Genomic DNA, 15,561 nt, shown 5'->3' with positions numbered 1-15,561 from the left:
AAATAGATGCTTTGTGATCGTGCCATTTCAAATCAGTGATTCAGGCCATCAATGTGAGTGTTCAGATTCACGATTCCTCAAACTGCAATGACAATCATTTTTGTTCAGCTTGCCACAAAGCCATCTGCTTAAACCTGTTGCAATATCAGACAATGGAAGATTTGAAGAGTTTTGCACATTTCAGTTCCCTGAGTTGTACATGATATCACTTCATTATTTGATTAAAAATAGACATATGTTACTTTTACGCTGAAATTATATAGGAACTCACAGGAGATGGATCCTGTGAAGATCCAGGTTAGAATTGGTCTTCAGCAACCCATGCATGTCATAAAAGGCGACTAACGGGATTGGGTGGTCAGGCTCGCTGACTTGGTTGACACTTGTCAACATATCCCGGTTGTGTAGATCGATACTCATGCTGTCTATCACTGGATTGTTTGGTCCAGACTCGATTATTTACAGACCGCCACCATGTAGCTGGAATATTGCTGAGTGTGGTGTTAAACAACAACTACCACACAGGAGATGGCAGACCAGAGTGTATATATATTAGTGAGGTGCAGTCCGTTTGTCTCTAAGATGAACTGATAAAAAACTTAATATCAAGAATAGTCTTTTGAATGTCCATACAGTACACAGTATTGAATACCCATTGCTTATTTATATCGGCTGTTTGTTATTTTATTTTTTTTCAACTCTGGAAAAAGTTGTCTCATGTTGTTTGTATATTGTATATTGACATCTTTAACTGAAAGGTGGCACAGTTCCATATTTGACACTTCCACACACAATACTTTTAAGCTTAGTTTTTTTTGGTGATTTTCGTAGTTTTGGACCTGTTTGAGTTATTACAGGCATTTGTGTGATAAACGTATTCCTGGCTTTGTTTTAGCATTTGTTCCTTTTTTCAAATATAACACAAGCACCTCAAATAACTACCGGTACTTCATATGTTAAATTAAAGTACAACTCATATGCAAATCTGCATTAATAACTATTCATTTCTGTAAACTGATGCAACAGGTAGACACTGAAACCAGTTTTCAACCAGCTTGTTAAAATTCTGTAGAGTTATTTATGAGTAAGGTGGCAGATAGATACCAAATTGTACACAAGGTCAGTTCCAAATGTGATTTTCTGCAAGATAGCTACAAGATAGTTCCAAATGTGATTTTCTGCAAGATAGCTACATTTCTGCATGAAGCTCGAATTTCTGCAGAATTCAGAATTAACAACTGCAGAATCTGATGAGATTTGGAACTGTACTGGTACACTTGTTATAAGAGTGGCGGTGGGGAAGGGGTAGCCTAGGGGTTTAAGCCTTCGTTTATCATGGGTTCGATTCCCCACATCAGTACAATGTGTGAAGCCTATTTCTGGTGCTTCCCCGTAAAGTGATATATTCACTCACTCACTCACTCACTCACTTGTTATAAGAGGTGACTTGGTGGATGCATTTGTGCCTGTAATCTACCATCACATGAGTTTTGTCTACTAGTTGGAGGCTGTGTAACATGGTTTAACATGTTGATGTGATTTCCAGGATGACATCCCACTGATTCAGCGTCAACTGATTGAGAGTATGACTGATGATGACAAGGAGTCTGAGATCACCCTGGATATTGAGGATGTCGTCGTGCATGTAAGTAATCATCATCATCTCATTATACATTCGTTAGCTCACCTGAATGACTGAGCACCGGGGATGGCAGTGTAGTTGCAACAATGAACTTGTTGCCACCTTGATAGAGAATGAGTATGGTTGTACGTCGCTTTAGCAATATTCCAGTAACATCATGGCGGGGGACTGAAGAAATTGGCTTCACACAGTGTACTCATGTGGAGAATCGAACCCGGGTCTTCGGCATGACAAGTGAATGCTTTAACCACTAGTCTAGTCCACTTGTCTACCATAATAATAAATACATCAGATGTTGGTCCAGGGTTTTACCAGACAAATGGGTCCTGTAACTATGTATAGAATTGAGAATTGACAGAAGTAATGTATGCAGTGTATGCTACATTGTATGTATTGACATTTCTGGTCTGATAAGAAAACACATGATCACAGTTGTGATACATGTCCGAAGTCCGAAGTCACCACAGGGTTGGAAATAACTTTAAAATTGACAGTGTACTCCGGTACAGTGGCACATGTAAAGTCACTTGCCCTGATAATTTGTCCACTATACCGACCCTTTTCTTGCTGATTTTTTAAAATGAACAACATAATTAACATTGGAAAATCAACTGGACACCAGTACAGTGTGATATACAAATTTGCTTGCCCGACAGAAAAAATGCTGAACTCGGACGTTGGGCAATGGGTTATTTCCACCCCTGCACCACCCGTGAAGATCCAGGTTAAAAGTGATCTTCAGTAACCCATGCTTGTCGTAGGAAAGCGACTTACTGGATCAAGTGGTCAGACTATGACTTGGTTGACACATGTCATCGCATCCCAATTGCATAGATCGATGCTCATGCTGTTGATCACTAGATTGACTGGTCCAGATTCAATTATTTACAGACCACCGCCATATAGCTGCAATATTGTTGAGTGCGGCTGTAAACAACAAACCAACCAAACCAGTCAAATTTTGTTTCAAAGAAGGAAATGTATCAACAAAAGGCTTCTGTCCTGTGTAGTGCTACCTATAGAATAAGAACGTCATAATACTCTACTTATAACATTGTTCCTAGAGCTGACTAACAGATACGTAACGGGAGATTTACGATTTGTATGATGAATGTCATGGTAGCCATACATTGATGCATATATTTCAGCTGGTGTACCTGGATTACGGCATGAAGGACAAGAATCCAATAGAAAATGTCCGCTTCTATAACAAGTCTGACCCAAACACAGCTGTGGAGGTCCGAAAGTCAGAGGTAGGTCGATGTTCAATGTATACATTCTCTGGTAATACTTTAATGGGGATGGCTCTGTCAACAACACAACTCCGTTGAGGCTGTAAGTCTGATTTATTGCTGTAGTTTGTGTATACAAGTCATCTTGTTTCAAACTGGCCACATTTTGTGAGGCACCAATGTGCACCAACCAAGGACCCGTAATTCACAATCCTCCTACCATGACTTTCCAACCACCTTGCCAGATGAGCAGATGAGCAATTCATGGGTTCGAGGTTTGTGAATCATTAACTGATTTTAATTAGTAAAAGCTCAGCTGTTATGATTTTCTGTTGTAGGTCTCACAAATGCTCCCTGAGAAATTTGCTGAGCAAATGATATTGGTTTATTGTAAAGACGCACAACAGAAGGCCAAACTTGGGATAGCCGCTCGGTGCTTCGAGAACTGGTGCTCTCAACACAACATGGAATCCCCCAAGGTACACCCATACTGTTACAGGTTGTCTCAGCTGCTTTCCTTCTTGACTCGGGCTGTTGGGTAGCCTAATGGTTAAAGCGTTTCGTCATGCTGAAGACTCAGGTTCGATTCCCCTCATGGGTGCAATGTGTGAGGCCCATTTCTGGCGTCCCCTGCTGTGATGTTGCTGGCATATTGCTAAAAATGGCATTAAACTATTAGCTATAGCAGAGATATGACTGACCAACTGTTCACAGCAAAATTTCAGCCAGCTCCGATATTTTGTTGCAGCATTTTGGATGGGAGCTGACTCCAGTTGTGAAACGTGGTGCCTCCCAGAACTCTGCATCCACCCCCCATCAAAGCCCGGATGAATTGAGAGAAGACACTCCCCAAAGTGCTGGGAAGTTCAAGCAGAGACTGTCATTCTAGGGTGTTTGGGGCCCTATCTTACCAGAACAGGTCTCTGAATGAATGATATATTTAACTTTTTAAATGCATTGTTTCATGATACAAGGTGTGGAAACAAATATGTTGAAAGAAGTTCATAGTCTTGTGTCATATTTCTACAGGTCAATCTCAAATTTTTACTTAAGAATTCAGAATACTGCTAGTTTATGTAATTCACTGTTTAAACATTAAACCTTTATTAAAAGTAGTATGTAATAGAATGCCTAGTATGTTTATGACTAACTGACTGACTGGCAAAACAGAACATATCTTGAGTAATTGTCCAATGTTCCACTGGAATCTTTACCACAGCGTTAAGTTAAATTTTGCAATTATCCTAATGTTCTTGAGTTAATTTTCGACACCTAATGTGTCAAGAGATGTAGAAAAGTATACTGTAGCAGGCTGGTGTTATAACGTTGTCATGTTTGTAATATGGAGTAAGGATACCTGATAAGTTTGAAGAGTATTTAACATATTTTTTTTAAAAAGGAAATAGTTACAGGGCTTTCCATCATGCCAAGCAAACTTTGATATCTGCTTGGCCAAATTATAACTTAATGTTGGGGCTTATAAATTCACCATCTTGTGAACATTTGTATAAATAACTTTGCTGACTTGGTATGCTGGCAATTAGGTGCCTGACTCTGGGGGTGTGGGTTCGAATCCCAGCTGGGACACATCCCCAAAAGTACTAGAATCTGTACTTTACTGAGAAAGTGTAATCCCAAATATAACATATGTTACATTTGACCTCTTTCTAAAATGGCATTGTGTATTTCATTTGTATAAAAGTAACATTAATAGTAATTAGGAGATGGATAAGATATTGATCTTGTAGAACACATTATAATGTCTGTATGTTGAATGCTTTGGTAAATTGATTTGATGATGAATAATTAGATCATCTCTCAATTTCCTATGTGCAGAGACATACACTGATTGCATAATACCATCCCCAACACCATGCAATGGTGGAGTACAATACAGTGATGTCATTGTCCAGAGAACATCGCCGTGCTGCTGTGATTAATGTGTACAATTTAGAATTAATGCAATAGCTGTTTAGTAAAACTGTTCCGACTAGTGTAAGATCTGCTGAAGTTGGAATAATTAATCAAGCATTTTGCACATACTTGCCAGTTTGAGTTTCACAAAATTCATACTGGTAGACGTCATTAAGCGAAGCTGATTATAAAAACATTGTTTGTTGAAAGGAACTGTTTTGAAATTTGACTATATCACTGCATCTAGTGTGTGAGCTTGTTGGTGCTTAGACTACGGTCGCATATATGTGTCCATAATATATATTTTATGCTTGGACAAGTACATTTTTAACATCTTTTATTAGTTAGAGTGTTTGATGTTGTATTTACTTGTATTTACAAATGTTGATGACATTGGAATATAATCCCATGGAAAATTCAATGCTGCAGACAGCCCGCATGTACTTACGTTGGTGCTTTATTTATAAATGTATGCGCCAACAATGGTGCAAATTTATTATTTTTATGTGTTTTTATATATCGGGCACATAATTAATTTCAAAATACGACTCTTTTCATTGAAAGTGATGTCAAACATTCGGAAATCAAAATATTGAAACTTCCGGAATTCAAGACGAGGCTTTCCAAGGGAATTCTGGCTGCAGCGCTGAAATTTAATTGCCTGTGGTGGAGCGCAATGTCTTCCTGTCTCCTGAATGTTACACTGTACTCCATGTGTCAGCATGGCACATAAAAGAAAAGCACCAATGTGCTCTTACATTTGATTGTTACTGTATAGGATGGTTTCGTCCACTCATTTAAGCCATCCTGTTACTGTTGCTATTTATAACTCTCTTGTTTCCATGGTTACACACCATTGTTTGTTAATGTTGATTTGGTGACAGTTTTATGAGATACTGTGTCATGGTGTGTTGTTCCTGTGACTGCATTCCACCCAAGCTGTGATGAAGGTGAAGGTCAGGGTGGTCCACTTGGCAAGGGCACTGCAGTTAGCTGTGCAGAGTTATGTCCCTTTGGCATGCAAAACCTACAATTGTTGGTGTGATTACCTTATTTGCTTTCATTATGTGTGTCGGTATGTCAGTACAGTATCCATGGTACTGGATTTCCCTAGATAGGTAAAAGTGTTACACAATTTGATAGGCTGTCAAAACTGCAATGGCCGTGATCTGGCAGATGTTTACACAAAGTGTTTCATCAAAATGTAAAAGATGTTTTGGGGTTTTCTATTTTATTTTATTATTATTTCGATTTTTTTTTTGTACAATCATAGTCAGCCTACAGTGAATAGTCAACAATTTCCAGATCTTTCCTGGAATTTTGATAATGAAGTTGTTGCAATACAGTAATCCTGAGCCTACTTAATAGTAACTGCATCTTAACTGCATCTTGTCAGTTTGTTTAAACTGCTGTAGTCACTGAGAGTTGCCCAACGTGACACATCATGGATTCAAGCTGCAGTGAGCTATGTAAGTTTATGGATACCCAAAAATACAAGGGGCATTATCGTTCTGTCTGGATTGTGGGTGTGATTGCCTTATTTGTGTGTGTAGGTTAGTCAGTACCTTTCTCATGCTCATGGGTGTCCCTAAGTTGGTAAAAGCATTACCAATCTGGCAGATGCTTGCCAGCTGCAATGTGTTGAGTCATAATCTTATCTTTCTGTCAGTTGAGAATGTATAAAGTTAATATTGTTACGTTACATTTGGTTATGTCTGTAATGGGCCTTTATGAATGGAAGTGACGTTTGGGCTGAAGTTACGTTTTCTCTGTAGTATAAACGTGTTATGTGCAAGTGCTTTGTGTTTATAATACATGTCATAATGTTATCTGTAAACCAGTTTCAGTCTGTAAATAAGAAAGAAATACCGAATAATTTCCTTTTGTGACATGAATTCATTTCTCACTATGAGAATGTGACCTCAAATCCTGGATAGGACTTGACCCCAAAATGTACTGCAATCTGCACTTTACAGAGATGGTGTCATCCCAAATGTAGCATATGTTGCATGTTTCCATATTGCCTGTAATGATGTATGGGCAGCTGCTTATCCCTCACACATATCAAGAGTATTTCTGTGTTTTCATCGCTGTACAAGTAATAGATATAGGATGCGTATGAGTACTTTATCAGGATGTAAACTGTTGCAGGAACAAACAGTGAATTGAAGCCAAGGCCTTTGTTCTCGTGACAGTTTGTAAATAACAATAAAGTACTGCCACAGGTTCTCTATCTATCTTAGAGCAAAGGCCAATACTCGGGTTCCACGAACTAAACACTGCACAAACTCAACAATTAACATTCAAAGCAGATTGCAAGATTTCAGATAAACTGGACAGGCCGTGCCAACTACCTTGGCATACCCATAACTCTATCTGTATTTTATCAGCATGTGAATGTACTCCACATGACCGAAATAGCTACCACACTTTGGATGACAGTACTTGTCTGTGCTCTGAAGTTTATAATAGCCCTCCTTGACTGTATAGAATATAGATCGTGTAAATGGATTGGCTGAATGCTTTCTGACCCTCTTTGATCCTCTCTGACCCCTGAAGATGTCATTATGTGTTGAAGGCCATGGTCAAAACAGGCTATGTTCCTCCATCATCTACGAATACAGACAGCAGCCTCATGGTGTATCGTATATTTTTCACCAACTAATGATGCCACAAACAGGTTGGCATAAAGGTATTGTACAGAACTTGACTTGTCCCATTTATGTGTGTTTTACAAGTCAACATTTCATTAAGTGACTTCAACTAGACAGTTCTTGTTATACCATATATTGGTCACTCACTCACTCATTCATATACAGTAGACTATGTTAAATTTTCTGATGGATATAACAAAACGGTCTTTTGTTCTAGTCTCTTCCTGTTTATTTTAGTCAAAATGCTTATGAGGGACTAAGATTATAACGAACAAGAATTAGTTTGTGTTTATATCACTGTGGTTTACTGTACATGCTGAGGTTGTATGCTATGGGATGGTATATCCTGTATTAGATATAAAACTTGGAGTTAGCGACAACAGGCAGTACTAACACAGTATGTACATGAAGATTGGTCTTCAGCAACTCTTGCTTGTTGTATGGGGCCACTGACAGGACATCATCATATACAATTTGTGTAGACTGATGTTATGCATTGTCTGGTCCAGACACTGTTATTTACAGACAGCTGTCATATAGCTGGAAAATTGCTAAGTGGTATGTTAAACAACTGACAACCTATTTTGACTGCATCGTCAACAGGTAGGAGGGGTATAACCCCTAACTGTAGTTATTACCTGATGTGTCTTATTTGCATATTTAGTGAATACTGTTTTAGCCTATGGTTTTATCCTGCCCAGAAATCCACCCATTATATGATAATATTGTTATTATTATTAAATCCACCCATTATATGATAATAATAATATTATTATTATTAATAAATCCACCTATTATATGATAATAATAATATTATTATTAAATCTACCCATTATATGTTAAACTGTCATATTGCAAAAATTATGATGCATTGAAATAAGCTACACAGGAGCTTTACAGGTGGTGTTACAGGAGTCTGGCCTGTTATTATATACTACTCCACAGAAGTTAAGGAACAGATTCTTTCATATCACTTATTATTGATCTCTCAACAACTGTGCCTGATGCATGTCTACACATGCAGTGTCTGATTACAGTATTAGAGAATGGTAATCTTTGGATTAGTATACTAAGTTTTGAATTCTTCATGCAGATGTGTGGTGGTGGGGTAGCCTAGTGGTTAAGGCGTTCGCTCGTCACGCCGAAGACCTGGATTCGATTCCCCACATGTATTCACAATGTGTGAAGCCCATTTCTGGTGTTCCCGCCGTGATATTGCTGGAATATTGCTAAAAGCGGCGTAAAACTAAGTTCACTCACTCACTCATGCAGATGTCTCATTCATTTACTTGAACCAGGGAGACTCTATAAGGGGGAGTGGTCACTCCTCGGAAAGCTCCTAAGCTATGCCTCGGCTCGTCACGTGACCAGTGTAGCCAATATGGCGGCAGCGTGGTTTTTAAGATTGAGCCCGTTTATTTTCAACAGCTGATTACATACGCTGAGTGTTGTGACAACTGAAAACCTACATGTAGAAGATAAGTTACCTATTCTGTCACTTCATTTCAAGTCAAATAATTGTTATTAGTGTCAGTATAAGTACAGTAGCTTTGTAGTAAAGTTTCAAGTGGGCATGTTGTAGCTCACTGGCTTCAATTCTCAGTACACAGCTTAAGAAAGACTAAATTATATCGCTAAAAACTTCTTTCACATATTCGTTTAATTTTTAGAAGGGAAATATACCTTTAGTTGAAAGGTGTTTGCAAGTAATAGTGATAGTTTTATAACTAAAAAGAATTTGTTAGGGTGTATTTGAGGTGTGTGAAAATATGACATATCACGATCTGCCATTGAAATACTGCAGGGCTGTTGTTTGAGTGTTTCTAGTTAGTGTTCAAAAACATCTTTCACATACACCTTCAATTTTTATGAGGGGAATATACCATCACGTGAAAGGTGTTTGCAAGTAATAGTGATAGTTTTATAATTTAAAAAAAATTGTTAGTGTGTATTTGAGGTGTGTGAAAATATGACATATCACCGATCTGCCATTGAAATACTACAGGGCTGTTGTTTGAGTGTTTCTAGTTAGTGTTCAAAAACATCTTTCACATACACCTTTAATTTTTATGAGGGGAATATACCATCACGTGAAAGGTGTTTGCAAGTAATAGTGATAGTTTTATAATTTAAAAAAAATTGTTAGTGTGTATTTGAGGTGTGTGAAAAATATGACATATCGCCGATCTGCCATTGAAATACTACAGGGCTGCTTGTTTGAGTGTTTGTAGTTATTGTTCTAAAACATCTTTCACATACACCTTTAATTTTTATGAGGGGTATATACCATCAGGTGAAAGGTTTTTGCAAGTAACATTGATACTTTTTAATTTTTTTTGTTTTTGTTTTTGTTAGTGTGTATTTGAGGTGTGTGAAAAATATGACATATCGCCATTGGTGCTTGTGATGCTTGAGTGTTATAGTTCTAAAACTTCTTTCTTTCTTGTTGATCTTAGTATTTGACAAAACTGGAAAGGTGTGATAGTTCTAAACTTTCTGTTTTTGAGGGGTCTGTGACAGTGTCAATTAACATTCTGTAAATGCCCATGCCATTCCACACATGCAATAAGATATCTGAATTAGTTACTAATGTAAAAACATGTTTCAAAGTAATTTTTTTTTTTAAAATGGACAGCTGATGTTAACATATGTGTTCTACCGATAGTTTTGTGTTCTTTAACATGTTTGGGGAGGGATGGCCGTGGTGTATCATTTATTCTTTCATTCATTCACATATGTTCTTTTTCTTTTGTTCTTTTTCTTAATTTCTTTCATTCATTCACATAAAATTCTTGCTCTTAATTCATTCATTCATTCATTGTAAAATTCCGACTGATACAATACACTGGCTGAAGTACTGTTAAACGCAGCCGAAGTTGCGCTGGGACCGAACCAAGTCACTGTGTGCGTTGGAGCATGATGAGGCACACGTTAATTAGTACAAATGGTAAAGAAAGCAAGCGAGTGACCTATCCCTGTTGTAGAGTATCCCTGCTTGAACGTAGTCCCTGAGAATGATCATGTGCGGGTGTTTAGCGACTGTCCTCAATCTTATCCATTTCTTTAAGTTGCATGAAATTAGGACCGTATTGGATGTCAATAGTTTAATGTGGATAGGTGCTAACAATATTTATCATTGTGGTATGTAATATATAACAATAACAACAAATAAAGATTGACAAATATAGGTTTTATTGTCATGCTGCAAGTTACTGATTTTCCCAGAAGAAGGCAACATCTCCAAGAAATCCTAAACCTGAACTACCTCATCTATTCAGTATGGGCTGAAATAGTAGTTAGTCTAAGCATTCTGTGACAGTATATGGGCACATCAGATCATCCTTATTAACAGTTGAGTAGTATAATTAACAGCCCTAACAGTAGTTAGTATAATTAACAGCCCCAACAGTAGTTAGTCTAAGCATTCTGTGACAGTATATGGGCACATCAGATTATCCTTATTAAAAGTTGAGTAGTATAATTAACAGCCCTAACAGTTGAGTAGTATAATTAACAGCCCCAACAGTAGTTAGTCTAAGCATTCTGTGACAGTATATGGACATATCAGATTATCCTTATTAAAAGTTGAGTAGTATAATTCAGGACCTAGTATTCACTGGGCAGTCTCATGTTCAGTGTGTAGATCAGTAGCGGTGACAAGCATCTGTACTGTAGGCCAGTGTGCCTAGGTTGAATATATCCATGTATCACAGCTAACAGTTTGTTACAAGCTTGCTGATTTGACAAAACTCCTAGGTCACTTATGAATTACCAACATGATCAAATCTTACACATTTTTATTGGCACAATATTTGCCTGTTTTGTTTTATTATTTTTAAGTGATGTTCTTTTGTGTTTTACATAAAATCAAAATACCATGTTTATGTAGTGGAATCAGGCGAAAAGGAACATAACATGCTTGTAATGGCTTGACATTGTATTTTTAGTGTTATGTTTCATAATTTTTCACATATTTATCTGCTTGTATGAGGATTATGCTGTTTATATTCTTTGGTTATTTGATTTTGTTTTAAAAATAACTTCATGTCTCAATGTCTTCATTTTGATGAAACAGATTGATATTGATTATCTTAGTAACTGATACATATAAGATATGAATTGAATAGAAGAACTATTGCTATATAGGTGGTAATGTTACCACTGAAAGATTCATTTATGAAGGGAGTTTTCATGAGCTGACTTCCTGCCATCTTGAACACTATTAACAGAGAAATCTTCTTCTTTTAATGTTAATCTTTTTAATGTAATTTGTTTAATCCATGTTGTATAAAAAAAATGATTATTACTAAAGTTTTTCAACTATACATCAGTATAAGGATTGACTTTATCCCATAAGATGCAATCAGTCTGTTACATCGGTTTATTGGAACAATTAGTATAAGTTGTCTTTATTGGCTTTTGTAGAATTTCACTGATGTCATTTTAATATTGATTCTGTCTGATCCTGTCAGATTATAATGCATATATACAAACTGTATTGATCATTCTTTTATTTGTTGTGGATCTCTGATATCCAGTGTTATGTGAAAGTTATTGAAAAGGCGTTTTATTGATAATGTGATTGATATTGAAAGCATGTGTTATTGATAGTGTTATTGATATTGAAAGTACAGTGGAAACCTGATAAGTGAAAAAAAGGGACTCGCCAAAATTGTTTACTTATCAGGTATTTTACTCATGTCAGATTATATGGTGATCACAAATTTAGTTATCCGGTCTCTTTGGTTACCAGTAAGTAATTTACTTCCAGGAACTGTGAGAAAACGTTTAGTTAAGCGGTATTGTTTACTTATCCGAGTTTAGTTAACCGGACTCAAATAATGATAATTAATGAAAAAAATTGCTGGGACCAAAGAAAAGTGTTTACTTATCCGGTATGTTTAGTTAAGCAGTCTTTACTTAGGCGGTTTCCACTGTATATGTAATTAATAATGGTATAGACGACGTGTATCAGGTGATCAGGGTTTGTGACTAAGTAAATTGTTTGCCATCACACCCTAACTCTGCTCATAATATCAATCACTGGATGTTCAGGTCTGGAATTGACCGCCTACTGGATTTTGTTTTGATTGCAGCATTATACGACAAATTACCCATATGTCAGTTGTCTCCGCTGGTAGACCATTTTTCCTGTTTTTGATTCCTTACTTACTGTAATACTAAATGGGTGGTATAATGTACTATAAGATTCAAACCTTGTGTCATACTCCTCCACCTGAGCACAGTCTTGCTTTGTACCTGTCTTAGGCCTAAATGAAGATTATATGGATGTTCTCTTCTTTATACTGATTGTTTGTAAATGGGTGCTATTGAAAATATTCACATCATGCTCATTATAACTGGAATAAATATTATGTTCAAACCCTGTTTATGAAACAGTTGCCATCACCACAACTGGAAATATATCATTCAATGCAAATTAGCTTCGCTATGAGGCTTTAAAAGTTTATGGCCATATTTAGAGTCTCCAGAAAGCTTCGTTCATGTGACAGGCATTATCTGGAACTGCTTCTCCACCTATGAACTACCTCTTCAGACTAGATCTTGCAGAATCTCTATGCTAAACCACGGTTCCACAAACAGCCAGTATCCCTCGGAAGTGGGAAGAAGATTTTAGTTAATCTGTGCATTTGTAATGATGAATGTGATGCAGAGAATTTCAGCAATTTACGAAATTTGTAGTCAAGTTGTGCCTTCGTAATCACAAATGTGATACACGTAATCTAAGCGTATTTGGCATAGCTCGTTAATATACCTTCACACAAATAGCCATTGTATATTAGTGTTGAGGAGTGTGATAATTACACACTGTTATTAATGTAGAATTATTATTCTGGTAAATCAAGTGACACAAAATGTCCAGTATCAGGTGGTCAGAATCGGTGACTTGGTTGATGCCTATCATGTTACCGGAAGTTGAGGATTGTTGCTCACTATGATCCAGATGCTGTTACTTACATATTGTTGACATTTAGCTGGAATACTGCGGAGTGCTGCATGAAACAAATCAGTCCGAGCTTTCAACTTGTTTCCAACTTGTTTTCAACTTGTTGTATGCGTTATATCCAGAACATATCTTCTTGTTTCTGTTTTTAAGTTTTTATATAATCGAATTTCTTCTGATTTTAAGCAATAAACATTTTAGCGTTTACTTGTGTTAAGGTTGTTTCTTCAGTAAAGCATTATGATTAGTGTGGTTTCAAAGTAAATAGAAGCGACAAAGTCCTTTCCACGTCCATAACAAAACTCTTCTCGATTGCACAATTGTGACTATATCTTGAGTATGTATTTGTTTCAGCAGCATGACGATGTTGTTTGTAAACAAATGCGTTCTGGACCAGACAGACCAGTGATTGTCACCATGCGATACGATGACGGAGCATGTGTTTATGAATCACTGTGAAATATTGATGATACCAGGTGTTTGCGAAAAGATGAGCGGAGCCTGCCCCACAAGTGGCACCCGTCAGAAACACATGCTACGTTAAGTCATTGTTCCCCTGAAATAATTTGGAACCTATGGTATAAGTCAAAATAGGGGAATTGCATTGGACATGTCATTTCGTAAATGTGTGTAATCTTTCTGTGACAGCATGTAGGCAGTGATGATATCAAGCTATGGTAGGGCTGTGCAATATTAGAATCAGGGCAATATCCAGCCCTAAGCTTTGGTATGTATCATCCAATTATTATATGTTTTGCAGGTCGTTGTGATAAAGATGAAATATTACTTAGTCCATTTTAAATAGCAGTCAACCAATAACAGTATTTACACCTATGTGATGGCAGAGACCATATGGTCCCTGGTGATGGCAATATCCACTGTGCTGCAACAGTCTTCAAGCTTCCAAAATAGGCTTTGGCTGTGGATCCAGGGTAACCAGTGATCGTCACACAACTGCTGGTCTTTTTGTATGATGAGATGTAATAGGAGATTATCATGGCAAAGCTTAGCTACCATTATATACAAAGCTTCCAGAACCTTCTCCTTCTCTCTGGCTGAAACCACACTAGGATATTTTGGAAGAAGCCTAAACCTTTCCATGTCTGTCTTGACTCCCAGTATACATATAGTAAACACCCCACCACTGATCTCTTCGTAGGTCCGGCTGGGTAGCCTAGTGGGTAAAGGGTTCGCTCATCATGCCGAAGACCCAGGTTCAATTCCATGTATGAGTACAATGTGTGAAGCCCATTTCTGGTTCCCCAGCCGTGATATTGCTGGAATATTGTTAAAAGCGGCGTAAAACTAAACTCACTCGTAAAAGCTCCCTCATCTCTTTTATGTGTAGATCGCCAGTCCCTTATCTTCCTCCCTGGTTTTCCCGGGACAAGACAGCCTTTGCATCAAGTACTCTGCATGTAATTTAGAAGGTTTTAGTCGCTAAGATCGTTTGTCAAGCAAATTTCACTTTGAAATGATATATAGTTAACCCTGAAGCATTGGACACAGTGAACCCTTTTGGTGAAGTTCCAAACAGATATTCTTTGATTTCACAAACAGCCAAACTGCCAAGTGCAAATTTCTATACATATTTTCGGTGAGTTGACAGCTTGTTATGGGCACTGAAATGTATCCAGGTATACGTAATATTGTACTGACCAAAAAGGTTAAGACGTTAATAGAAATAATATGTTTATATGTTGATCAATGCAATAACAATATAGAGGATTGATACACCTTCCTTTCCCGGGGCGGAGGGGTAGCCTAGTGGTTAAATCGTTCGCTCGTCATGCCGGGTTCCATTCCCCACGTGGGTAAAATGCGTGAAGCCCATTTCTCGGTCCCCCGCCTTGATATTGCTGGAATATTGCTTAAAGCGGCGTAAAACTAAACTCACTCACTCACTCACTCCTTCAATTCCCACTCATATGTGATGGACAGCGGATGTTTGGGTTGAGGTTTGAAAACTAGCATAAAAATGTGAACTGCGCATGACCAAGTTTCAGCAGGCTGAGTCACAAAGTTCCTGATTCATGATCAGAAACGCTTCATCTGCATCGTCTTTCGTGAGAATTTACGTTGTTTTGAGGCAAACTAAGCTAATTAGTTTAAGTATATTTTATTCACAAAGTGCAACAGGACCGGGGACAAGAT

The 15,561-nt window shown here is 37.5% G+C and overlaps 1 protein-coding gene across 1 annotated transcript in view; it reads left to right on the top strand.

Annotated features, from left to right (window-relative positions):
* LOC124261067 (deoxynucleoside triphosphate triphosphohydrolase SAMHD1-like) overlaps positions 1-4,041 on the top strand; it is a 51,925-nt gene extending 47,884 nt beyond the window's left edge. Inside the window, 4 exon segments of the mRNA XM_046695388.1 lie at positions 1,547-1,645; positions 2,791-2,895; positions 3,213-3,353; positions 3,623-4,041. Coding sequence (XP_046551344.1) covers positions 1,547-1,645; positions 2,791-2,895; positions 3,213-3,353; positions 3,623-3,763 — 486 coding nt within the window. The 3' untranslated portion in view covers positions 3,764-4,041.
* Positions 4,042-15,561: the final 11,520 nt, after the last annotated feature.

The sequence above is a fragment of the Haliotis rubra genome, unplaced genomic scaffold (genome assembly GCF_003918875.1).
Source record: "Haliotis rubra isolate DU_JTF1 unplaced genomic scaffold, ASM391887v1 Scf788, whole genome shotgun sequence".
Lineage (NCBI taxonomy): Eukaryota > Metazoa > Mollusca > Gastropoda > Lepetellida > Haliotidae > Haliotis > Haliotis rubra.
This window is presented reverse-complemented; position numbering and strand designations above follow the sequence as displayed.